Source organism: Penicillium cosmopolitanum, assembly GCF_028827165.1.
Source record: "Penicillium cosmopolitanum strain IBT 29677 chromosome Unknown utg000004l:1.0-4361866.0:1.0-4365735.0, whole genome shotgun sequence".
In the NCBI taxonomy this organism is placed as follows: domain Eukaryota; kingdom Fungi; phylum Ascomycota; class Eurotiomycetes; order Eurotiales; family Aspergillaceae; genus Penicillium; species Penicillium cosmopolitanum.
The window spans coordinates 3,935,359-3,957,988 of record NW_026622674.1 but is presented as its reverse complement, the minus strand read 5'-3'; the positions used below and the strand labels follow the sequence as shown (position 1 = coordinate 3,957,988).

General features: G+C 49.0%; 10 protein-coding genes across 10 annotated transcripts; 6 read left to right on the top strand and 4 right to left on the bottom strand.

Moving 5' to 3' along the window:
* Nucleotides 1–8: 8 nt before the first annotated feature.
* Nucleotides 9–566, top strand: N7509_002895 (Dynamin family protein; the record flags this gene model as incomplete). Its single annotated transcript, XM_056627532.1, has 1 exon — nt 9–566. The coding sequence occupies one exon, from the start codon at nt 9–11 to the stop codon at nt 564–566; it is 558 nt and encodes a 185-aa protein (XP_056493327.1).
* Nucleotides 567–893: 327 nt separating this feature from the next.
* N7509_002894 (FAD-binding oxidoreductase) lies at nt 894–2,384 on the bottom strand (the record flags this gene model as incomplete). Its single annotated transcript, XM_056627531.1, has 2 exons — nt 894–2,071; nt 2,138–2,384. 2 exons carry the CDS (start codon nt 2,382–2,384, stop codon nt 894–896), a joined length of 1,425 nt encoding a protein of 474 aa, XP_056493326.1.
* Nucleotides 2,385–3,248: 864 nt separating this feature from the next.
* On the top strand, nt 3,249–4,367 carry N7509_002893 (YeeE/YedE family protein; the record flags this gene model as incomplete). The annotated part of the gene is made up of 2 exons (XM_056627530.1): nt 3,249–3,536; nt 3,660–4,367. The coding sequence occupies 2 exons, from the start codon at nt 3,249–3,251 to the stop codon at nt 4,365–4,367; spliced, it is 996 nt and encodes a 331-aa protein (XP_056493325.1).
* A 325-nt stretch (nt 4,368–4,692) lies between these two features.
* N7509_002892 (glutaminyl-peptide cyclotransferase family protein) lies at nt 4,693–5,917 on the bottom strand (the record flags this gene model as incomplete). Its single annotated transcript, XM_056627529.1, has 2 exons — nt 4,693–5,145; nt 5,201–5,917. The coding sequence occupies 2 exons, from the start codon at nt 5,915–5,917 to the stop codon at nt 4,693–4,695; spliced, it is 1,170 nt and encodes a 389-aa protein (XP_056493324.1).
* Nucleotides 5,918–6,244: 327 nt separating this feature from the next.
* On the top strand, nt 6,245–7,172 carry N7509_002891 (uncharacterized protein; the record flags this gene model as incomplete). The annotated part of the gene is made up of 3 exons (XM_056627528.1): nt 6,245–6,461; nt 6,524–6,682; nt 6,760–7,172. 3 exons carry the CDS (start codon nt 6,245–6,247, stop codon nt 7,170–7,172), a joined length of 789 nt encoding a protein of 262 aa, XP_056493323.1.
* A 612-nt stretch (nt 7,173–7,784) lies between these two features.
* Nucleotides 7,785–11,675, bottom strand: N7509_002890 (mismatch repair ATPase MSH6; the record flags this gene model as incomplete). The annotated part of the gene is made up of 5 exons (XM_056627527.1): nt 7,785–8,474; nt 8,538–10,927; nt 10,982–11,165; nt 11,229–11,276; nt 11,343–11,675. 5 exons carry the CDS (start codon nt 11,673–11,675, stop codon nt 7,785–7,787), a joined length of 3,645 nt encoding a protein of 1,214 aa, XP_056493322.1.
* A 1,021-nt stretch (nt 11,676–12,696) lies between these two features.
* On the top strand, nt 12,697–14,159 carry N7509_002889 (uncharacterized protein; the record flags this gene model as incomplete). The annotated part of the gene is made up of 3 exons (XM_056627526.1): nt 12,697–13,446; nt 13,520–13,933; nt 13,986–14,159. 3 exons carry the CDS (start codon nt 12,697–12,699, stop codon nt 14,157–14,159), a joined length of 1,338 nt encoding a protein of 445 aa, XP_056493321.1.
* A 1-nt stretch (nt 14,160) lies between these two features.
* Nucleotides 14,161–14,604, top strand: N7509_002888 (uncharacterized protein; the record flags this gene model as incomplete). The annotated part of the gene is made up of 3 exons (XM_056627525.1): nt 14,161–14,256; nt 14,291–14,389; nt 14,437–14,604. 3 exons carry the CDS (start codon nt 14,161–14,163, stop codon nt 14,602–14,604), a joined length of 363 nt encoding a protein of 120 aa, XP_056493320.1.
* A 573-nt stretch (nt 14,605–15,177) lies between these two features.
* N7509_002887 (flavin-containing monooxygenase) lies at nt 15,178–17,285 on the bottom strand (the record flags this gene model as incomplete). The annotated part of the gene is made up of 7 exons (XM_056627524.1): nt 15,178–15,641; nt 15,699–16,065; nt 16,135–16,271; nt 16,331–16,426; nt 16,480–16,637; nt 16,691–16,903; nt 16,969–17,285. 7 exons carry the CDS (start codon nt 17,283–17,285, stop codon nt 15,178–15,180), a joined length of 1,752 nt encoding a protein of 583 aa, XP_056493319.1.
* Nucleotides 17,286–17,793: 508 nt separating this feature from the next.
* On the top strand, nt 17,794–22,088 carry N7509_002886 (uncharacterized protein; the record flags this gene model as incomplete). The annotated part of the gene is given in 10 exon segments (XM_056627523.1): nt 17,794–17,836; nt 17,900–18,085; nt 18,136–18,553; nt 18,568–19,302; nt 19,360–20,623; nt 20,678–20,956; nt 21,012–21,213; nt 21,268–21,329; nt 21,356–21,784; nt 21,804–22,088. 10 exon segments carry the CDS (start codon nt 17,794–17,796, stop codon nt 22,086–22,088), a joined length of 3,903 nt encoding a protein of 1,300 aa, XP_056493318.1.
* Nucleotides 22,089–22,630: the final 542 nt, after the last annotated feature.

Sequence of the window (22,630 nt, the reverse complement as noted above, 5' to 3'; positions counted from 1 at the left end):
GGCATCCGATGACATACAACCATTATTTCACAGACAAATGGCAAAATATCAAGCAACAACGGTTACATACCATCGTCAAGGACTCAGCCAACGCAGCAACGGTAACTGTTCGTGAGAAGGGCTATGGCAATAGGGAATATATTAGCTCCGAGATGTTCCACAGGAAGATCGACAACCATCTCGAGCAAAACATGGACAAGTACTCTGCTCAACAAGCTCTCGATGTTCTCGATGCCTATTACAGCGAATATGCTCCCCATTCCTGGACCTCGGGATATGGAGCCTTCATCTTGTTTCAAAATACACCGGCTAACCTCACTTTGCAGTCAGAGCGGAAATACTTCACCGATGTCGTGGTAAAGCAGGTCATTGAGCGTCATCTTGTGGCCTCGTTGTCCGAAGTCTTCTCGCCGATAGTTCTGACTCGTTACAATGACCAAGAGATTCACTTCTTGGCCTTTGAACAGCCAGAGATGATCCAGACGCGGGAGAATCTACAGAGCAATGACAAGACGCTGCAGGAGAGTCAAAAGCCATTTCGCATTGCCTTGGGTCATAGTATGTGAATAAATATTATTAACTGGCATCGTGCCCCTTATAGGCAGAAACCCGAACTTGAAGTGAACATTCTCCAGCTGCCGGATTTTCTGTCCTTCTCATCCAGCAACTTTCCCACTTGGTCACTCATATTCTATCAGTTTGCGTCAATTACTAGTAGCTCTACGAGAAATACCAACAGTATTTTGAAGTCTTTTTCCGTACTAAATTACGCAAATATAGCTAATATTGTAAAAATATGCTAAGGGTATCGAGTATCATTAAATCATAAGTGAAACCCCCAGCCTTGGAACCTGACTTTCAATTCCGCCATGGAGTCAAGATTCCATGCCTCTTCAGAGTTTGAGACCGACCCGAACACTCTGCGGGTTGTGAAAAATATCATTGGAATCAACTTCCGCCTTGATAGCCTCCAACCGAGGCAGATTGCTTCCCCAGTAAGCGAGCTGAGCATTCTCTATGTACGGATCCACGTAGCCGGGGTATGCTCCAAAGCGTGCGGCAGGGGCCTCCGAGCCAAGGATAACGTCGTTCATGCCCTGAAGAAAGTTCTTTGTCTCTAGTGAAACTGGACCAAAAAGGCTTATCGCGTAGGATTGCATCCACATGAATGCATCCCGGTGAGCATACGCAGTAGCCTCAGTGGGAACATCGTTGGTCGCGCCACCCTCCAAATCAAAAATAACGAACCACGCAAGAGTACCCTTGTTCGTCTTGTCAATGTATTCGAACAATGCATCCACCACATGGTCCGGAATGATTGTCTCGTTGGTGAAAGGCATGGACTTGGCGTAGAAGTGAGCAGGAATACCACCAACCACGCGCTCGATGAGTTCTTCAACTTGACTCCCAACCATGCCGAGCCAGTTACTTAAGGTCAATCCAAAGGAGGAAGTGCTTCCTGGGAAATGGTTCTCAAACTTGAATGACTCAAATTCCTCTCGGGATCCAAAATAGGTACCAGAGACAATTACCCCAGCGTCTGAGACTAGGAGCTGCGAAGAAAACTTCCGAGTCAAAGTTTCGCTGGAGATCAGTTTCTGCCACTGTCTGAAAACCGCAGCCTTGGCCTGCGAATCTCCCATACTCCAAGTGAACGAATATTGGTAGGCCTCAGTCGGTGCAGGATGAGTGTGAAGCTTGAACTCCGTGACGATGCCAAAGCTCGCTGCGGCACCCTTGATAGCAAAGAACAAATCTTGATTCTCGTCCTTGGAGGCTTTGACGACGGAAGAGTTGGCCAATACAACGGTTGCTTCTTCGACATGATCCAAGGCCATACCCCATTCTCGGGATTTGGGACCAAGACCACCAATTGTTAGATGACCACCAGTACCAACTTGCGGACAAGTGCCGTGGGCGACAGCACGTCCACCAGCATCATACAGACGGGTTGTCAGGTCTCCAAGGAGAGTCCCCGTGCCAATGGTCGCGATGTGAGTATACGGGTGCATCGAGAAATGCTGAAAGTGCTGCATATCAACGACGATAGCACCATCCACGCCACCAAGCCCTGATAAAACGAAGGTTAGATTTTATTTGAAACAAGAAGCGGCAGGAACCATAACTGATGATATACCATGGTTAGCATAGCTGTGGCCGCCACTGCGACCTTGGACTTTGTAGTCGTGCTGCACGGCGCAACGTACAATATCCGCAACTTCATCGGTGCTTTTTGGATATATAATCGCAGCTGGAGTTACTGGGATGTTCAGATTATAGACGGGGGGTAGCGGAATTGAACCTCGAAAGGCGACTCTGCTGGCATCATTGCCGACAGCTGCGAGGAAGCAGCCGTGACCAGCGACGCTCTGGGAGTTTCCCATGATGAAAGGAGTGGAGGTCCGATCAGGAAGAGTAGAAGAGGAATGGAAGAAAAGAGGAAAAGGAGGAAGAAGAAGTTGGCGCGGCGAGTTTAAGATGACCAGACTAGGCAGGCACGAGTGTGGTACATCGCGAGGAAGGCGCGACTGAAAGATCCGGAATGCTGGAAAACCTAAACTGAACCCCTGGGACCGTTGCTATTAATACTAGTAGTACTGCAAGTACAAGTACTAGTATAGACAGAGATCCTTCAACAGAGATATTCTAATTGAATACAACAATGATGCATAGATGAGCATTATACTTGGCACAATACTTGACACTAATCAGTACTAGCATTTTCAGTGGTCACGTAAGCCCTAAGTGGGATTCATTCCCCTTCACTAACAACATCCCTTGAATAACTGCATAAATCCAACTCGGTCTATCTATATGGATAACTTAGAATCTGCTTAGAAATGACTCAAATGAGCAAGGAACCCCGATCTGGATCCGGCCTCGGGCAATTTCCTCCTTTCGCACTCCACTCGGGGACACTATGAGTCGGGGACCTGTAGGTCCCCGAACTTCTTTCATGAATTTGAGTCTGCAATAATCGTCAGGAACATGACTATTCTTCCATTTTACAATTGCAATTTCACATTCTCAACTTCATAGGCCCTCAGTTCTTTCTTATTCCTCCTCCAGTCTTATCAATTCCACCCCACGCCTTGTGCCCTTTCGACTATCAATTTCATCCCATATCCGGGTACGATATTCATGACATCAAATAAACTTTCATGTCCTCATCACCCGCAACTTCAAAAAGAATCGACCTTTCCCCCTCGTCCTCTTCCTCCCTGTCATCCATCACCTTATAAATAGCCATGTTCACACCCATTCAAACTTCCCTCGGAGCCTGGCTTCTATTCCAGGGCTCCTCGGGTCTACTCGTCCATAACGGTGCTGTCTTCGGCATATCCTCCCTTATTTCGGGCTCCGTCTTTAGTCCATCAAGGGATAATGTGCCTATCATTGCTGGCTTGGTATCGAGTATTCTCCCAGTCTACCTGCTCGCCCCATCTTTACTCCCGAGCTACCCTGCAGCTCCGGATTCATTGGCTACGGCGGCGACAACCTTTGGAGTCGGACTTCTCCTAGGTTGGGGTACAAAGGTGCGTGATATACTAGGAGTATTAGCGGTGTTGAAACCCCTCTCTCGCTTAACGGAGGGAACATTTATACGGAGAAAATATGCAATACCGAACTAGACAAGCTAACACTCTACAACGCCACAGAATGGCCGAGGATGCACTTCCGGACATATGCTCTGCGGCATATCGCGACTATCCGCACGCTCAATAATCTCAACAGCCATATTCTTCACGACAGCCCTTATAACTGCTAATGTGGTTGGGGGAGGCTCTAACATTCCACCCTGCGGCCCATCAACACCATGCTACACAGCCATGTCTCCATCAACACCCGAGCTAGCCTTTATATCTGGCGCGGTTATATTATCAACGATCACGAATTTCTTCATTATTCCGAAGACATTTACCCGGACCGAAACATGCCGAATTGCCTTCGCCTACATCGCCGGACTCGAGTTTGGCCTCGGCCTATTGATTTCGGGAATGGCGGACTCGGCTAAGGTCTTGCGGTTCTTTGCTCTACCCACCGATCCGTCCCGTTTTGATCCCTCCTTGGCTCTCATCATGGCATTTGGTCTTGGCCCTTCACTCGTGACATACTTGTCATTGGAACCGGGTCAGTCGTTGGACAAGGATAAGCCCGCCGCGAACCCGACGCTAGCTGAGCGTTGGAGACTCCCTACGGCGACGGTGGCAGATATCGACTGGCGCTTTGTGGCTGGTGCGTTGGCGTTTGGCGTGGCGTGGGGTTTAAAAGGAGTCTGTCCTGGCCCGGCTCTTTTGAGGTCCTTTCTCCAGCCTAGTTGGGGGTTGGTGACGGTGAGTGGATATTTTGTTGGTAATCTCTTCTAAATTGAGGGGGTAGATGATGGGACAGGATAGACATTGGACACTAGTATGTATTATTAAAGCCCCATAGAAGATAGACATGTATTGTAGCTGGAGGTTAGGTGAAACTAGTAATAACGAAGAGTACTTCGTCGCGGAAAACAAACGTGAATCGTTCTAATCATATGCTGTGCGATGCGAAATCAGCATGGGTATGCGGATAAAATAGTAAACAAATGCAGTGCTAACAGGTCGAAAAGATTTACTGGGTATACAACACAACACGAAATTGGAATGTGAAACCCCGCAGAGCAGCGAGGGGACATGGCAATGGAAATACGGGAAAGGCTTACAATTCGGTCTTTTTGTTGAGACGAATAGCCTCCGCCTCGAACTCAAGCTCTTCATCCCGGCGCGACTTCGACTGTGACTCCGTCTGTGACTTCGTCTGCTGCTCAAAATCCAAGTACCCCTCCAACTCCATCCACTCGGCCGCAAAAGCAGTGATGACCAGACCCCAATCTTCCACCGTGGCCATATCAAGGTGCTCCCCGTCATCTTCAATGGTATGCCAAACAGGCGGGAAGCCCTTGAACGGAGTAAAGTCAATGAGATGTAGAATTTCCACGCCGCGCGCCAAAAATGGAAGATGGTCATCCGAGATTCCACCTAGGGGGATAACATCATGCGAGTTCTTCTTTGAATCAGGGAACCAATGCTGATCCGAAGCCGATTTCATCCGACCCAGGGAACGCAAACGCTCCTCAGCTGCGGCGAGACTTTGATATGCCCAATGTGTGGTCTGGTAATATGATTGGATATGGGGGGGCTTTGGCACCGAGGAGGTCAAGGAGGACGAAGAGTTCGATAGATGAGAGAGGTGTTTTGTAGGTTGACATTGCCGGGTAGAACTCCGAACTCCAGCTCGCAGCCAGAGAACGCGCACCGTATAGGGAGTCTGTATCGGTCCAGTGATCGAAAGCTTCTTCGCCGTCCAGGAAGAGAATCTGGATGCCATGTTCGTCCTCAAGAGACGGGTCCAATCCCTCGGTACGCATCGCGGTCCATTTCGCATCCAGGGCCGCATCAATGGTGCGCATGGCGTGCATGATGATCGCGCATGGGGCTGCGCTATCAATAGCACCGATGAAACCCGTCGGTGTGAGCTTGCTATCGTAGTGCGCGACCAATGTTAAGCGCCCGACATCTCCAACTGGGGCGCCTGGCGGATCGCGCGAGGCAATGAAATTGACAAAGGGAACTTCCTTGCCCTTGGATATGGGGGTGGTGGAAGTCGAGTTCTGCAGTTCAATATTCCATTTCGGTAATGTTGTTCGAAAGAAGTTGGCGAAGTGCTCGAGGACGGCTTCGTGGCCTTCTGTTCCTGGGACGCGAGTGCGGAGGATCGGAGAGAGGAGGGAGCCCGTGTGGATGTCGTAATCTTCACTGGCCCGAGGAAGAGAATTTAAAGAGTCATCGGAGAGTATCTCATAAGCATATCCTGGGAGCAGCAAGAGGAACAAGCTGAGGGCGAGGAAGAAGTGGCCGACAAAGCCACGATAAGCCGGAGACATGGCGTCAATGACGGGGAGAAGACAAGCTCGCCTAGCTGTTCATGACTTCATTGGGAGGTCATGGAAAAACCAGACCGGCTGGGATAGGAATTATAAGAACAGAATTGAAACCCAAAACAAGAAACAAGAGACAAGAGAGACTCGAAAAGTAGAACAAGAAGACTAAAAGAGAAGAGAGGCAAGCGGAGAGAAGCAACAAAGCCAAAGCGGACCCCCGGGGAGATCGGCGGGCGGTGAAGGAGATCAACTGAACTGCCATCTCATCCTATGGGAACAACCACAACTCAATCTCCAATTGTTTCACCTCAATTCATTCCAGCTCATTCAATGCGCATTCTTCTACATCCCACGCTGCGCACATTGCCCAGATCAGCTCAGCGCGATCTGCGCAGTCGAGTCTGGCTGCGCTTCAAGACTCAAGTCCCACTTCCATCCCAGCGCAATGCCCCCAAAGCGCCTCCTCCGAGGACCGTCACAGGAACTAGCCCCGAACCACCCACAATAACATCCTCCGCGGAGTCCGTGAAGACAACCATTCGAAAAGGTGGGACATAAAAGTGTCCGCGGCGTCGAGACATGGTCCATATGCTGACTCTGGGGTTACAGGGCCACCGGAACGTATTTTAATTTACTTTGGAGGAACCGGCCGATCCATGTTTTTGGGAATGCTTCGAGTAACCACGATTTTCCTCTTCGGTGCCGCATGCTTTATTGTAGCCCCGACTTGCTGGGCCGATGAGAGCCAGCAATGGATGACCCCGCTAGGTGAGTGTTGAGTGCTGTCTACACTACACACCTCTTCCCGAGCTCGGTACTGGGACTGGTACTAACAATAGTCAAAGTGATAATTGGCGGCGCAATCCCAATGCTCTCATTCGCATACGTCGCCGCTCCCTATGTCAACTTCGTCCACCTGGCCCTCCCCGCCTTCGCCCGGAAATCACGAGAAATGGCCGTGCACTATGCGAAGGATCTCCCGCCCAATGCAATCCTGTACATGAACACAATGCGATGGAACACCATCCCGCGCCAAACAACCGTCCGTCTGGGCGATCTGGTCACGGACAAACACCCCGTTCGACCAGTTACTTTCCTCAACACAAAATTCACCCCATCACCCTGGTATCGAACGAAGTCTCCGACCCAGTTCTTTACAGCGGAGCAGAGTCAACCCGGACGACAGACCACGGCTTTTTACCCTGAGTTGTGGCCGACTATCTATAAGCGGATTCAGAGCCAGAAGCCAAGACGCTAGGATTGTGTGGTGGGGGTTGGGAGAGTCAACCGCCCGGAGATTTGATTTGGTTGTTTCTATGATTGTATGATACCTTGCATCTACCTCACCTTTGTACTATTAGAGATCTCAATATATATAGGCCTTTCTTCTGGGCTTCTTACTTCAACTCTTGGAGTCGGTTAGTATGAATAGTAGGGCTGTAACCTCCCCTCGTATCCGTTAAAAATGGGAATTTTTGACTAATATTCAATTGAACCACTTGGTCAATATTCAATACTATCGACTAAAATTTAACTTCCGAAATAGGTTCTGCACAGGTGTTCAGAAGAGCAGAAGAGAGTCGGGCCTCTCTAAAAAATTCCTAGTTCCTAATTCGCCACTCATATGCGAAGCTGTATTCAATCCATCATCCCCGGGCCTGACTGAGAAGTCATTTGTACAGACAAATGCTGCGTATCAATAGATCAAATTGTATGGATATTCCGAGTTGAAAATTATTTTATCATTGTAAGAGATAAACGCCATTGAAAACGCCATTTGACCGAGATATCTGACAAGAAAGAAATAGAGTGTGACATATCGTAAAACAGGAACAACAACAACACAGCTTGAAATGAATCACGAAGCCCCTCACAATGCCTCGATAGCTTTACGCAGCACCTCCAGACCATGATCGGCAACATCAGCATCACCCTCGCCCGAAGACTCACGCAGAGCCCAGGCAACATCACTCCACCACCCGAGACCAACATACCCACCGCCCTTCCGGCGTTCGAGACTTTCCTTAAGTCGACTGGTATGCTCCCACTGCTTAGCCGCCTGCTCGGCACACTCAATGACCTTATTCGAAATTCCACACATGGCCGCGCAGTGCATTCCGAAACTACCCTCCGCAACACCATCCTCGAGCTTGTAGAGGAACGTCACGCGACGCTCGGCGTCATCGACATGGATGGCCATACGCTTCGGGGTGATTTCGGGGTGGCCCTCGAACTCGGTTGCGAGGGAGTGGTAGTGTGTTGCAAAGAAGCCCATCGCGCCGATGTGGGTGGCGATGTGGTGCAGGACGGCCTGTGCGACTGCGACGCCGTCGTAGGAGCTGGTGCCACGTCCGAGCTCGTCGAGGATAACCAGCGAGCGCGGAGTCGCTTCGGAGAGAATCTTCTTCGTCTCCGAGAGCTCGACGAAGAAGGTTGATTGAGCAGCGAAAATGTTATCGTTGGCCCCAAGGCGGGACATGATTCGATCCACTGGGGTCAGTCGGGCGGATTGGCAGGGGAGGTAGCAGCCAATCTGGGCCATGATTACGGCGACGCAAGTCTGGAGGTTTGTTTTGTTAGTTTTTTTTCATCGGAATAAATAGGGTAGGGGGCCAATATTTACCATTCGGAGAAGAGTTGACTTTCCGGCAGCGTTGGCTCCGGTCAATAAGTCGATATTGGCACGGTTGCCGCCGAGCTGGACATCATTGGGAATGAAGTCTTCAACGGAGGAAAGAAGGCACGGGTGGCGCAACTCTTCGAATTCCAGGACGCTTCGCTCTTCATCGACGAAAACTGGACGGCAGCTTGGTTGCCCCAGAGATGCAGACGCCTTGGCCAAGCTGATCAGACAGTCTAGTTGGGAAACAACGCGAACAGCAGCTAGCCATGTACCGTAGTGTTCATCGAATCGGGCATGGAAGCGGCCGGCAACCTCTTTCACGATTTGGCCGTGCGTTTCCTGGGCTTCCTGGAGTTTACGGATGGAACTCCGAAGCTCGGGGAAATAGTACCGCTTGACCTGCTTGGTAGCAGACATCTGATTCCAGTCCTTCGGGATATTCTTCACCTTGATCGGGACCTCAAGCTGGTAGATCTCCTTGCCATTGTCACGGTAGCATATGGCAGTTGATCCTAGCTCACGGCGTGATTTCTTCAGAATATTATCGAGGTCCTTATGAAGCTGATCAATCGTCTCTTGTGATTGATCGAAATCGCTTTCCACACCAGTCTCCGGAACAAGGACCCCATTCTCCTTGGCCTTGGAACGATCGAATGCAGTCTTCCAGTATGCCAGGAGCTCGGTCATGTCGGGCATAGCCGAGATCAACTGTCCGATGATTCCCTCGCCAGAACCACTATCTTTTAGGAGACCCATGGTATAATCAATTTGTTCGAATCCTTCAAGAACACGAACGAAATCTTGAGCCTTGCAAACGCCTGCATGAACACGAGAAATCAACCGCTCCAGGTCAGGCATCTTAGTCAGTTGCCCGGAGAACTGATCCCGGACGCTGGGATCAGCGTTCAGAGAGTCGACAGCATCCAATCTTGCATTGATTCTTTGCGAGTCCATCAATGGGTGGCAGACCCATTGTTTGAACAAACGCTTGCCAAATGGTGTGATACACTTGTTGAGGAGTTGGAATAGTGTACCATCCACACCCCCATCGAAAGAATTGGCAAAAATCTCCATGTTGATCAACGTTTGACCGTCCAACACCAGGCTGGAAGACTTCTTGATCGGATCATACCATGTAAAGTTGCCAATGGTAATCAGGTCTCGTTCGATCTTCAGGAGGCGCAGGTATTGGGTCAGAGCACCAAATGCAGACATGAGAAGCTCTTTCTCCCGTGCCTGACGTAAAGTCTCAGGCCAAGCTTTAATATTATCATCATCTTCAGAAACGAAATAATCGCTAGCATCCAGCTCCTTCAGTGTAATATCCGCCTCCCAAAACTCTCTGCCGGGTTTCATGTAGTTCCATAGGGTGGTGGGACCGGTGTTGTTCTTCAGAATACGCATCATCTTGTGCGAAACGCAGCCCTTCTCAAGCAATAATTCTTGCGGGCGAGTCTGTGCAACGAAGGTCTCGAATTTGGTCATGTCGATATCGTCAACAAACTCGGAGATGAAAAACTGACCCGTCGCCGTGTCGACAAAAGACAGGCCGAATGCAGGGAGATCGTCAACGATAGCTTCCTTGATGGCAACACAGTATGTGGACATATCGTCCTGAAGCATGGACCCTTCAACAAGTGTACCAGCAGTGAGGACACATGCGAGTTCACGCTTGATGATCTTGTCTTCCTTGCCAGGTTTCTTTCCATCCCGCTCACGCATTTCTTTGCCCAGTGCGGACTCGGACTGATCCACACGAGCAATCTTGTAACCTTTAGCGACAAATTGGTTCGCCCAGTGAGCCAAGCTCATTTCGGGCACGCCGACCATGCGCATGTTCACTCTGTCCGTAAGTTTCAGATCAAACAATTGATGACCAATGGTAGCATCATTCTCGTAAAGCTCGTAAAACTTTCCCTTCTTGAAAAACACAACAGTATCCCAGAACTTCTGCTTAATTTCCCAGTATTGCTTTTCGAATGGTGAGAAGCGGGACCAGGCGAGAGGAGGAATATAGATCGTTCGAGGATCGAAATCGGGGTGGCCCGGGGGGTTCTTGTCGATATCCATGGGGTTGGCAAGCCAAGGGTAGCGCTCCTCGGGGTCTCTGACATGAGCCTTTTCCTTCTTCGTACTCGCGGGGGCTTTGGTGTTCGTTTGACGCTCTTTCCGAGGCTCTGTACTTTCGGGGTCAAACGTCCACTTAAGAGCAGTCCCCCCCGAGCTCTCGGGGAGCTCAACGTCAAGGTCTTCGTCGGTCGGTGGAGGTGGTGGAAGCGAGGAGGACTGGTTGGAGCTCTTGCGGGCAGATTGAGGAGCCGATCTTTTTCGCTTCTTCGCGGGTGCAACGTCCTCGTCGGAGTCATCGGCAACGACAAAGTCGTCCATTTCTGGTCAGGGTCAGTACTACACACGAGATATTCCAGGGCAGCGTTGAAACAAACCATCGTCCGAATATCCGTCATCCTCTGCACCAGCTTCGAAATCGTCTTCGCTTTCTACCACGGTCTTCTGGCGCTTCGCGGCACGACCTCCGGCGCGGCTTTTCCGGCTGGGACGGAAGATAGCTTCATCATCGTCTTCGCCTTCAGAGTCAGATTCCTTATAGCTGACCTGTTTCTTCTTGGACTATTTGAACATGATTGTCAGTATAAGGAGAATTATGTTAACGAAACTGAGAAATAGACATACTCGACGTGAAGGTGTCATTTCTGTATCCGGGGCTGCGTCGCCTCCAGTCTAGTAGGAACAATTGTCAGTGGTGCGGAGGATGAAGGAGCGGATGCAAAATGCAAACAAACACACCTTTACAGCATTCACATTTTCCTCGTCCTCATCCGGGATAGGCAGATCACTACTAGGCACAGGGGTCAAGTCCTGTGCAAAGCTAGAGAAACTTCTCTTTTCCTTGGGTTTCGTAGCACTAGCACTAGCATTACGTTGTTCGGAGGCTCGTTGGGCTGGAGAGGAGGCGGGCTCGCGGGGTTTCGCTTTAACACTAGAGGGTGTCGCGGGAGATGACTTCTGGAAAAATCCCAGAATGGACTTCTGGCTCTTCATGTTCTGGGCACTCGAGGTGGTTCGTTTTAACGCGGAGGAAGGTGTGCCGGTTGGCGAGGAGGCATCTCCTTTGGCCATTGTGGTCAATTGGAGGCGATTTGGTATAAGGAAAGACTTGTCGGTATAAAGAGAGGCTCAGGGCATGCTGGTATAGGTCAAATTCAAGGGGAATGGCTGGGACTAAAACATTAGAAGGGCGACAGGGGATACCCAAGGGCAGTGGATGCGATGGGAAGTTGACCGGAGACGATAAGATCGCGCGCGTCGACGCGTAAAGTACCCGCGGTCCTTAGTCAGCGGCTATCAGCTCAGCTGTGATCTATCACTTCACATCACTTCACATCACTTCACATCGCAGAATTCGAGTAAAAGAATAGTGATGGTGCTTATGGGAATATACGGTTACAATTTGATCTGCTCACTTTTCATATATTTTCTATTTCCCATGAACCCTTGCAATGAGTGGTGACTTCAAGCATAGTAACGAGAACAATACAATACTTCGGACTACAGTTATAGCCTAGTAGATGCTAAAACAGCACTTCAATTGAGAGGAATCATTTCCGAGGTTTGGAATGAACAAGTGCTGATATTCTTTCGAACTAGTATCATCCCAGCTCGTGGTATACCAAAAATGGAAACAAGTTGAATTGCCGACTTGTAGTAGTCACGCGATCTACAAATATATGTCGATCGAGCCCGATCCTTCTCAGCGGGTAGCTGATGTGGATAATCCAGAAGAAAGTGTAATAATGCGTGACTTGGATGATAATTTCCTTCTTGCCCAGGCGAGAAGTAAGAATACTATACAAAATGCAATCGGAGAGCATCCATGGTGAGAACTGGTGGCGAAGTGAGTGGTGGAGTGAGACGGTGGAGTGGTGGAGTGGCGGAGTGGTGGAGCTCATTTTCGAGACCCTCCAGGCCCCGGTCGACGGAACTAATTAGATCTAGTGACTTGGATACTAGTATGGGTGCAATAATGGAATATTTAGTACGAATAATCACTCATTTCCCGAGTTTGCTGACAGGAACTTGAAGAGATTGACTAATATCACCCGACATCAACATTTTCTAACTAACGAAGCCTACGACCACAATGGCTTCCAAACCAAAGGTGGCCTTCATCGGGCTGGGTGCTATGGGGATGGGGATGGCCATACACCTGCTCGAAGACAGTTTCGCTGTGACCGGGTTTGATGTCAATCCCATGGCCCTTGAGAAACTGCTCGCCATGGGTGGCGCCTCTGCTACTAGTCCAAAGGAATGCGCCCAAGGTGCATCATTCGTTATCTGCATGGTTGCGAATTCTACGCAGACCGAGGATGCATTTTTCGCTGACTCAACGGGCGCAGTATTTGGCATGGAACAGAACGCTACTGTCATGTTGTGCTCAACTGTTGCTCCAGGGTTTCCAGGGGAAATTTTGGATCGTATCCACCAGGTCTTCCAAAGACCTGATATTCGGTTGTTGGATTGTCCAGTGTCTGGTGGAACGATACGCGCCGCTCGCGGAATGCTGACCATTCTGTCATCGGGCCCAACGGATGTTTTGAATACCGCTCAGCCAATCCTAAAGTCAATGAGCGAGAATTTATATGAGATTGAGGGCGGACTAGGTGCAGCGAACAAGGTCAAACTTATCAATCAACACCTTGCTGGTGTTCATATTGCGGTTTCAGCAGAAGCAATGGGGCTAGCTGCAACATTGAAATTGAACACAAAAGAATTCTATGAAACGGTCCTCAAAAGCCCAGCGTGTAGTTGGATGTTTGAAAATCGAGTGCCTCACATGCTCTCCAATGATTGGACGCCTCACTCTGCCATCAGTATCTTTGTCAAGGATATGGTAAGCCTTCTATCCCTACCTAATTGGAATCCCGTGAGAAACATTGAAAATATCCCACTAACATCTGTATCAGCGAATTGTGACATCGGAAGGCCTCCTTCAAGATTTCCCTCTTTATATTGCATCTGCAACGGAACGACTTTATCAATATGCCGCGTGCATGGGATATGAAAAGGACGACGATGCGAGTCTTGTTCGAACCTTTCTAGCACAAAATCCATCTCTGGTTTCGGAATCAACACGTATCCAAAGCCCCGATAGTTCGCGCCCATCTGAGCTGATATGCCGGTTATTGGAGACTGTCCACACTTTAGCAGCAGTTGAAGCTCTGGCCCTCGGAAACAAACTCGGCATTTCGACCAGCACCCTCGCACCAATCATTTCAAATGCTGCTGGTGCCAGTGAGTCCTTCAAGAAGGTTGCACCCTGTATTGTGGCCGGTGATCCTTTATCTGGGTATACGATCACACAGACCCGGGACATGCTGGTAAGTGCATCCTCTTCAAAGCTTACATCTACACGACTAACCAAATCGACAGAAAGAAGTCATCACCCTTGCTCAAGTGCACAACTATCCCCTGCAACTCGCAGCTACTACATTCCAACTCTTGCAACAGGCTGTGACTTACGGCCTGGGTGGGGAAGGCCAAGCAGCACTTCTCAAGTTATGGACAACGTCAGATATTTCTGCCAGACCCTTGTATATCACCTAATATGACCCAAACAACTGTGAATCTTGCATCTGAGGACCTAAAGGATAGAAAAGATGTGCTGGTGATGACCAGTCGAGACCTTATGACACTTAATTCTGTAAATTCTTTGGTATCTACGACCTGAAATAAAGCACAAACTGGGGTATCGACAAAATAGCCGCCAATGCCTTGGTACACTTGTGCGCCATTTGAGGGTTTGCCCTAGATACCTGCTAGCAAAAGGAGACATGGTTTACTCCAGTATAGCGCCAGCCGGTAGACCTATTAAACGCGCAAGAGGACTGAGGTTGCGCTTGGACTTCCGGTCTTGAGGTGCCAGATAGATGAAGATTTAAAGAGTCAATATCAAGGAAGAACGGGGGTCAAACGGACTGAGATATCATTCATCATCTCCCCTGGTGATGTTGGAGATGTAGATAGCTTGGCTTCCGTGGTTGAGCAGTGAGCAGTGAGCAGTGACATGAACTTTTGTATCTAGGTCATGAATACAATGTACTATATGGAGGTAATATAAAGCAGCTTAAAGTCGTTTCATAGTTACCATTTGCGTCCCCATTACTAGAACTCAAGGTCAATATCTGGAATCAATTTACATGCCGGTGATTTCTGCCTTCAGGTTTGATCAAGCCAATAAAGTTAGGCCAATAAAGCTCCCCAGGTTTAGGAGGTAAATGGGCACTTGTAGATCTACCTCTAAAGTAAACATCGATTCCATTTTTCTAAATCATGTCATCCGGGATAGAGTTACAGTCTAACAGTTCTTGTAACTGAATAATTGAATCTAGAATTAATCGGCTCCATCGACAATAGAGAGCAGAAATACACTCTCCTCATCCCAGCACACCCATAAAAGAAATAGCTATAAAGGACATGCAATAAGCTTATCAGGGAGACCTTCAGACCCCGTTGCCAGATTTCTTACTCTTGATTTTCCTGAATTGTTCAATTTGCGAATCTAATAATGTTCAAATATGTGTATGTATTTAAATCTAGTCCGGTTTTCCTGTTTCCGAGCTGACTAGACCATGAATGCCTCGAAGTCCTCGTCAGGAAGATGTGCCTCTTCATTTCCCTCGATTGTACCAAGATACCATGACAGGTCGCTTCCATCAAACTCGCGTGCGGCAAAGCCGTTGCCAAGATAGCCAAACCGGTTGGAGGTTGTATAATCGAGATTGTAGTCTTCCCAACGGGGCTGTTTCATGGTCTCAAAGAAATGAATTCTCGAACCCGGCCACATCATAACCTCGCCATCGATCGTTCCCTGCTTGAACCAGGAACGACAGGGAGATGTCCAAGCGGTTCGAGGCATGAAGTTTCGGTGGTGTTCAAAGAAATCCGCAACCGCCTCAACCTTGGGCTCAAAAGATGTCACACCTTCGGACGACATTTTCTCAAGCATTTGGAGGAAGTGCCTTGATATGGTTTCCGTAATCGGAAGAAAACTTCCGTGGCCGTAGGGCCCAAAGGGACCGTTGAAAACTGTTCAGTCAGAATCAGTATCCTGGAAACTAGAACTGAGGGCGCGGAGAGGCTCACTGAGATAATTGGGGAAGTGTGGAACTGTGATGGAAAGATAGGTCCTTGGAATATTTCTCCATTCCTCACTCAGACTGCGAGACTTCCGACCGATTGTCGGGTATGATGGCCGCCAACTGACATCGAATCCGGTAGCACACACGATAACATCGACCTCGTGCTCAACACCATCTGCAGTCTTAATGCCTTTGGGGGTAATCTCTTCAATTGATTGACTGACAACCTCGGTGTTCTCGCTACAAAGCGCCTCGAGGTATCCGTTTCCGGGTGTAGGTCTTCGGCAGCCCACTGCAAAGTCCTTTGGAACAATCCAGTCTGCGATTTCTGGGCGATCAGCCAACTTTTTGCGCATATCTTCTTCCGCGTACTAGAGGAATTTAGTTATCAGTTATCAGGCAATGCCAAGAAGTGTGCTGGGTTGAGGCGAGAGTCTTACAGCTCGGGCATTGGCTTGTTCCTCGGATCCATTAAGAATGAATCGGAAACGGGAGTTGAGCTCCGACTCGATCTTCTTGCGATATGCCAGGTATCTCTGAGGGTCATTCTTCAGTATCTGCTTTTGCTTCTCATTGTCTGTTGTTGTCAGTATTTCGGACGGGGTTTTGAAACGGCCTGCCTAGTGGAAGCTTTACATTTGAAATTGGATCCTCCTTTTCCTGCAAATCGTTGACCAAATCCGGCAGTCACCCAAGAGGCACTGCGAATGAAGCATTTGAGAGATGAAACCTCTGTTTTGATCATCAATATACTTCGCCTCCCACGTTGGATTGACGAAACTTACTTGGCTGAATGCTCGGAACGATTTGCACCGCAGAAGAGCCCGAGCCAATAACAGCCACACGCTTCCCCTGCAACTCAACGCTGTCGTCCCAGTTTGCACTATGAAGTCTGGGGCCCTGGAAGGATTCTAAGCCCTTGATGGCTGGCCATTTCCATTTACTGAAGTAGTTCAGTTTCGCCATTTCATTACTGCAAAAGAAAAGGGTACTCACTTCAGCACACCACTTGCGTTGATCAATATGTGACCTTGGTCCTCAAAAACATCCTCGGGATTATCTCCGCTCTGGATTTTTACATGCCACTGTTGATCTTGATCATTCCAGAATGCGCCTACCACCCTGTGCTTCAAGCGAATGTATTTTCGAAGTCCATACTTGTCGGCAACGCCCTTGAAATATTTCAAGATTTCAGGTGCACCCGAATAACTTTTAATGGTAAGCCCAATGCCCACTTCTTTTTTCGAATGCTCCAAGTATTGAATTGCACTTACAAGGAGGTCCAGTCAGGAGAGGGAGCCCATGAGAACTGATAGTTGACGGAAGGTATGTCGCATCCACATCCAGGGTAGCGGTTCTCATACCAAGTGCCACCAATCTCTGGGTTCTTCTCGTAAAGCACCAGCTCAGTATCTAACGGGCTTGTGTCGATGTCATGGGCAAAGTTCAACGCACTCGCGCCAGCTCCGATCACGATGATGCGGATTTTGCGACTGTATCGGCTTGGCTGTTCCACAATCGTATAAGGCTTGATTCCATTCTCGGCTCCATTGGCTCCATTGAGCTCATGATAGTTACCGATAGATCCCATTTTGGGTAGGAGAAGTTGGGATAAGAAAGTTGAGAAGTGATCAAAGTGCTTCGCCTATCGAACCACGGAGACTTAAGGGCGCGGAATCGGTGCATTTATGAGGGTTATCCTCATTAGCGCACATTCAAGTTCCACTACATCTTTGACATTGGCTTTGAGAATAGAGGGTGGACAATCTGTTGCGTTGCGCTCATCCAACAGCGGCTCTGTCTCAGTGGAGTGGTGGAGCTCCACCGCGCGTCTTATCACCAACATTCCTCTGGACTCCCCCTCACCCTCCTTCCCCTCTCCACCAGCTCCACCGCGGAGAGATGCGCGAAGTGGGGGAGGATATGGTGGATGATTGTCAACGTACAAGTCTGTCCAGTGCTTATAGCCATCATGTCGTGCTTCTTACTCACGATAAGCCACCCAAGGCCTCAAATAGATACGCTTACCCCCTTCTGCCTCTGTGTTGAGCGACTGACCAATTGATCTATACTCTACTGAGCTGCTTATCATAGCCAATATGCCTGAAGGTACCAACAAGAAACCTTTGCGCATTTCCATTGGTGAGTGTCGAATCCCTCAGTATGATATACTGATGCATTACATCGACTAACTGGTGTGACCAGATCGCGGAGGAACCTTCACCGATTGTATTTGCAAAGTGATCAATGGGGAAGATATTCTTGTGAAGATCTTGTCCGTCGACCCAAAGAACTATGCCGACGCACCGACCGAGGCGATTCGACGTGTTTTGGAGATATACTATGAAACTACACTTCCACGAGGCTCTGAACTAGACCTTAAGGACGTTGGTAAGAGCCATCATCCAGAATTATCTTTGGCGCCTTGGCTAACAAAGCAGAATGGATCCGCATGGGTACAACGGTTGCAACCAATGCGCTACTCGAGCGCAAAGGCGAGCGAACAGCCCTGCTCGTCACCGAAGGCTTCAAAGATATCCTGTATATTGGCAACCAAAGCCGACCGTACATGTTCGATCTCTCAATCCGTCGGTCAAAACCTCTATACTCAGACGTCTTTGAAGTGAAAGAGCGCGTGACAGTTGGGGGCTGCAGCGATTCAAATCTCCGCACTGTGAAGCTGTCATCTCCAGACCCAGTCGAGTCGATCGCTGCTACTAGTACTTCTGGCGAGGTTGTCCAAGTGCTTCAGCCTATCGACTTGGCAAGTACTCGGGATTATCTGCAAAAAATTTACGATAAAGGCTTCCGCTCGTTGGCGGTTTGCCTTATGCATTCTTATATCTTTCCAACTCATGAGTTGGAGATTGGAGAATTGGCATCAGAGATTGGATTCAAATACATCTCGCTTTCACATCAAACCTCTCCCCGACCAAAACTTGTTCCCGTGGAAATTCCACGGTGGTCGACGCATACTTGACTCCGAACATCGAACAATACTTGGAGCAATTTTCAAAGAACTTCCCCAATATCGACCAGTCCGGGACGCGATTGGAGTTCATGCAGTCAGATGGTGGATTGGTTCCCTCCTCAAAACTCTCAGGGCTGCACTCTATTCTCTCTGGGCCGGCAGGAGGTGTTATCGGATTCTCACAAACATGCTTCGACACAGAAGAGCAGACCCCTGTTATTGGATTTGACATGGGAGGTACTAGCACCGATGTCAGTCGATACAACGGCGAACTCGATCATATCTTTGAAACAACGACTGCTGGGATCGCAATTCAAGCCCCACAACTCAATGTTAATACCATCGCAGCGGGTGGAGGAAGCATACTGGCTTGGAGAGATAGACTCATGGCTGTCGGCCCCGAAAGTGCAACATCCAATCCTGGACCGGCCTGTTACCGTAAAGGGGGCCCCCTAACTGTGACTGATGCCAATTTAGCACTGGGACGGTTACTTCCAGAGGAATTTCCCTCGGTCTTTGGTGTTAATGAAGACGAACCATTAGATAGAGAGGTTGTTCTTGCCAAGTTCAAGGATCTCACTCAAACTATCAATGCCGAGACAGGTAAATCATTGACGTGGGCTGAGGTTGCAGATGGGTGAGTCAAACCAAGCAATACAAGAATCAGATTTGACTACTAATATCTTACTTATAGTTTCCTTCAGGTGGCCAACTCAGCAATGTGTGGGCCCATTCGAAGTTTAACCGAGGCCAAAGGTCACGATGTTGCAAAGCATCACCTCGCGTCATTTGGTGGCGCAGGGGGTCAGCATGCCTGCGCTATCGCCGAAGCCCTGGGCATTAAAAGAGTTTTGATTCACAAATACTCCTCTATCCTCTCTGCCTATGGAATCGGATTGGCGGATCTCGTGCATGAGGAAGAGCGGGTATGCGGAAAAGTCTTTGACCATACTACGTCTCAAACGATATACGGCGATATGGAACTTCTCGCAGACGTCGTCCGAGGCAATAAGTCCATGCAGCCATTCAATAATGTTCAGATACGCCGTTTCCTGAATATGAGATATGATGGCAGCGAGACTGCAATCATGATTTCCCTGGGTAGTACCTCCGAGGACCCTCGGGAAGACTTTATTAAAGCCCATCATCAGCAGTTTGGATTCACTCCTACCAACCGTGCAGTATATGTTGACACTATTCGCGCTCGAGCGATTGGGTCTAGCGTATTCTCCGAGCCATCCGGCACACCTTTGAATCTCCATCCCAAATTAGTTACTGGTTCAGTGGCCCCAATTCCCAAATCATGGAGATCCACTTACTTCAATCCAATGGGATGGGTAGATACACCAGTATACCATTTTGACGACTTGACAGATGGGTTTCAGATCTCAGGACCGGCCATCGTTATTGACAAAACCCAGACAATCTTGGTGAGCCCGCACTCAAAGGCGACATTAACACAAGATGTACTTGTCCTGGACGTGAGCTCCTCGGGCCCTCAAGTGACAAGCGCAGATGCCATCGACCCAGTTCAGCTTTCCATTTTCCGCCATCGGTTTATGGGCGTTGCAGAGCAAATGGGACGCGTTTTACAAAATGTCAGTATCAGCGCCAATATCAAAGAGCGGTTAGATTTCACGTGTGCGATTTTCACCCCCGAAGGAGACCTGGTCGCCAACGCACCCCATGTACCCGCCATGATTGGAAGTATGGCCTTCGCCATCAGATCTCAGATTGCCGAGTGGCAGGGCAAGCTGCAGGATGGCGATGTTCTGCTCTCCAACACACCTGGTAGGTCTTTACCTCGAATCAATTTGAGCGTGGTTCAGCAGCTAATCTGTCACGATAAAGCATTTGGAGGTGTCCACCTTCCCGACCTCACGGTCATTACACCTGTCTTTGATTCGGATGGGAAGGATATAATATTCTGGGCTGCATCCCGCGGTCACCATGCCGACGTAAGTTATCTTTATGCTCAGGGATATGTCCATTGACTAACATACTGTCCGTAGGTCGGGGGCATACTTCCTGGCTCAATGCCACCCTTGTCAAAACTTCTATCTGAAGAGGGTGCAGTCTTTGATTCTTACTTTCTGGTGCGCGCTGGTCATTTCGACGAGGAAGAGCTCCACCGCAGGCTATGCGTAGAGCCTACCCGTTTTCCAGGATCCAGCGGATCCCGATGCTTCCAGGATAATGTCACGGATCTGAAAGCGCAAGTTGCTGCAAACCACTGTGGCATCCGACTTGTGCGGCAGCTAATCGAGGAATATTCTATGGCTGTGGTTCAGGTACGTACTTTTGATGATACAAGGAGACACCGGATCATTTGGCTGACTGGATCAGATGTACATGCGCGCAATCCAAGACTCGGCCGAGCTCGCCGTGCGAAACCTTCTGAAGCGTATTGCTCAAGATCACAATGGAGAAGAGATATCCGCGGTCGACTACATGGATGACGGCACCCCGATCATGCTCAAAGTAACCATTGACTCATTGGATGGTTCCGCCATCTTTGACTTCACAGGAACCGGTCCGGAGGTTTATGGTAAGTGGGCACTGGTAACTTACATCAAGGATACCAGTAACTGATTGAATATAGGAAATTGGAATGCGCCAATTGCGATTTGCAATTCGGCGGTCATCTTCGCCTTACGCTGTATGGTCAACTCTGATATTCCCTCAATCAGGGTTGTATCAAACCTGTCCAACTTATTATCCCCGACCGGTCACTGTTACGGCCGAGCTTTGAAGCCGCAGTGTGCGCCGGTAATGTATTGACCTCACAACGGATTGTCGACGTTATTTTCAAGAGCTTCAAGATTTGTGCTGCCAGTCAAGGATGTATGAATAATTTCACCTTTGGAAACGACGGAGAAAATGGATTCGGATACTATGAAACCATTGCTGGCGGAAGTGGCGGAGGCCCCAGCTGGGCTGGTACAAGCGGCGTACATACTAATATGACCAATACTCGCATCACCGACCCCGAATCACTCGAACGCCGCTATCCGGTCATCTTGCGTCGCTTCTGTCTTCGCGATGGAAGTGGCGGTGCCGGAATGCATCCTGGAGGAGAGGGTGTCATCAGAGATGTTGAGCTGCGGCTGCCGATGTCTGTGTCCATTCCTTTCTGAGCGCCGCAGCTTCGCACCTTACGGTATGGCAGGCGGCGCAGAGGGAAAGCGTGGGAAGAACACATGGATCACCAAAGCTGGGCGGCATATCTCCGTTGGGGGCAAGAATTCTATCCGTGTTCAACCTGGGGACAGGTTCGTCATTGAGACTCCCGGTGGTGGTGGATATGGAGTCCCTGGGGAGACGAATAATCCCAGCGTGGATCAGTCAACAGTCATGCCGTCGTTTGTTCCTATCGCCAATGGCAGTGTGGCCGCCAATCGGAGCTTGGCAGAGGAGGTATAGGAGATTGTTTGTCAAGGCAAAAATACAGACGTGCAGAGCTAAATCTGTACGAATGCACCTTTTGAATGGAATATTTGGTCCATTTTCTGTCACAAACATGTTTGATATATTCTACTTTCTTTTAATTGAGTACATTATTTTTTTACGACATCCGAGAAAACAATATGCGATGCCTCTAGAAACAACTGGATTCCAGCTTATCAAACCCCGAGAGTTTGATTCACAAAATGCAGAGACCGATGTTGTAAGAAACAGGATGGTAAAAGCAAGAGAAACCTTGCCCAAAAAATAAATGCGGTGCTAGGAAGTCATGTGCATACAATATGGCGCCGCGCGAAGTGCGGCGAACGGACTTATCAGAAGGTACTAGAGCACTTGGGCAGGGATTTCGTATAATTCTTTGTATTCCACAACAATATGAGCAACATAGCTAGAATTTGTAAGTGTACTTGATCCTGTGGTTCTTGAAAGCTTGTGCGTAGAGGTGACTACGGGAAATACGAAAGATTCCAAACAATAGCTGCGCAGGTTGAAGTTTTTAT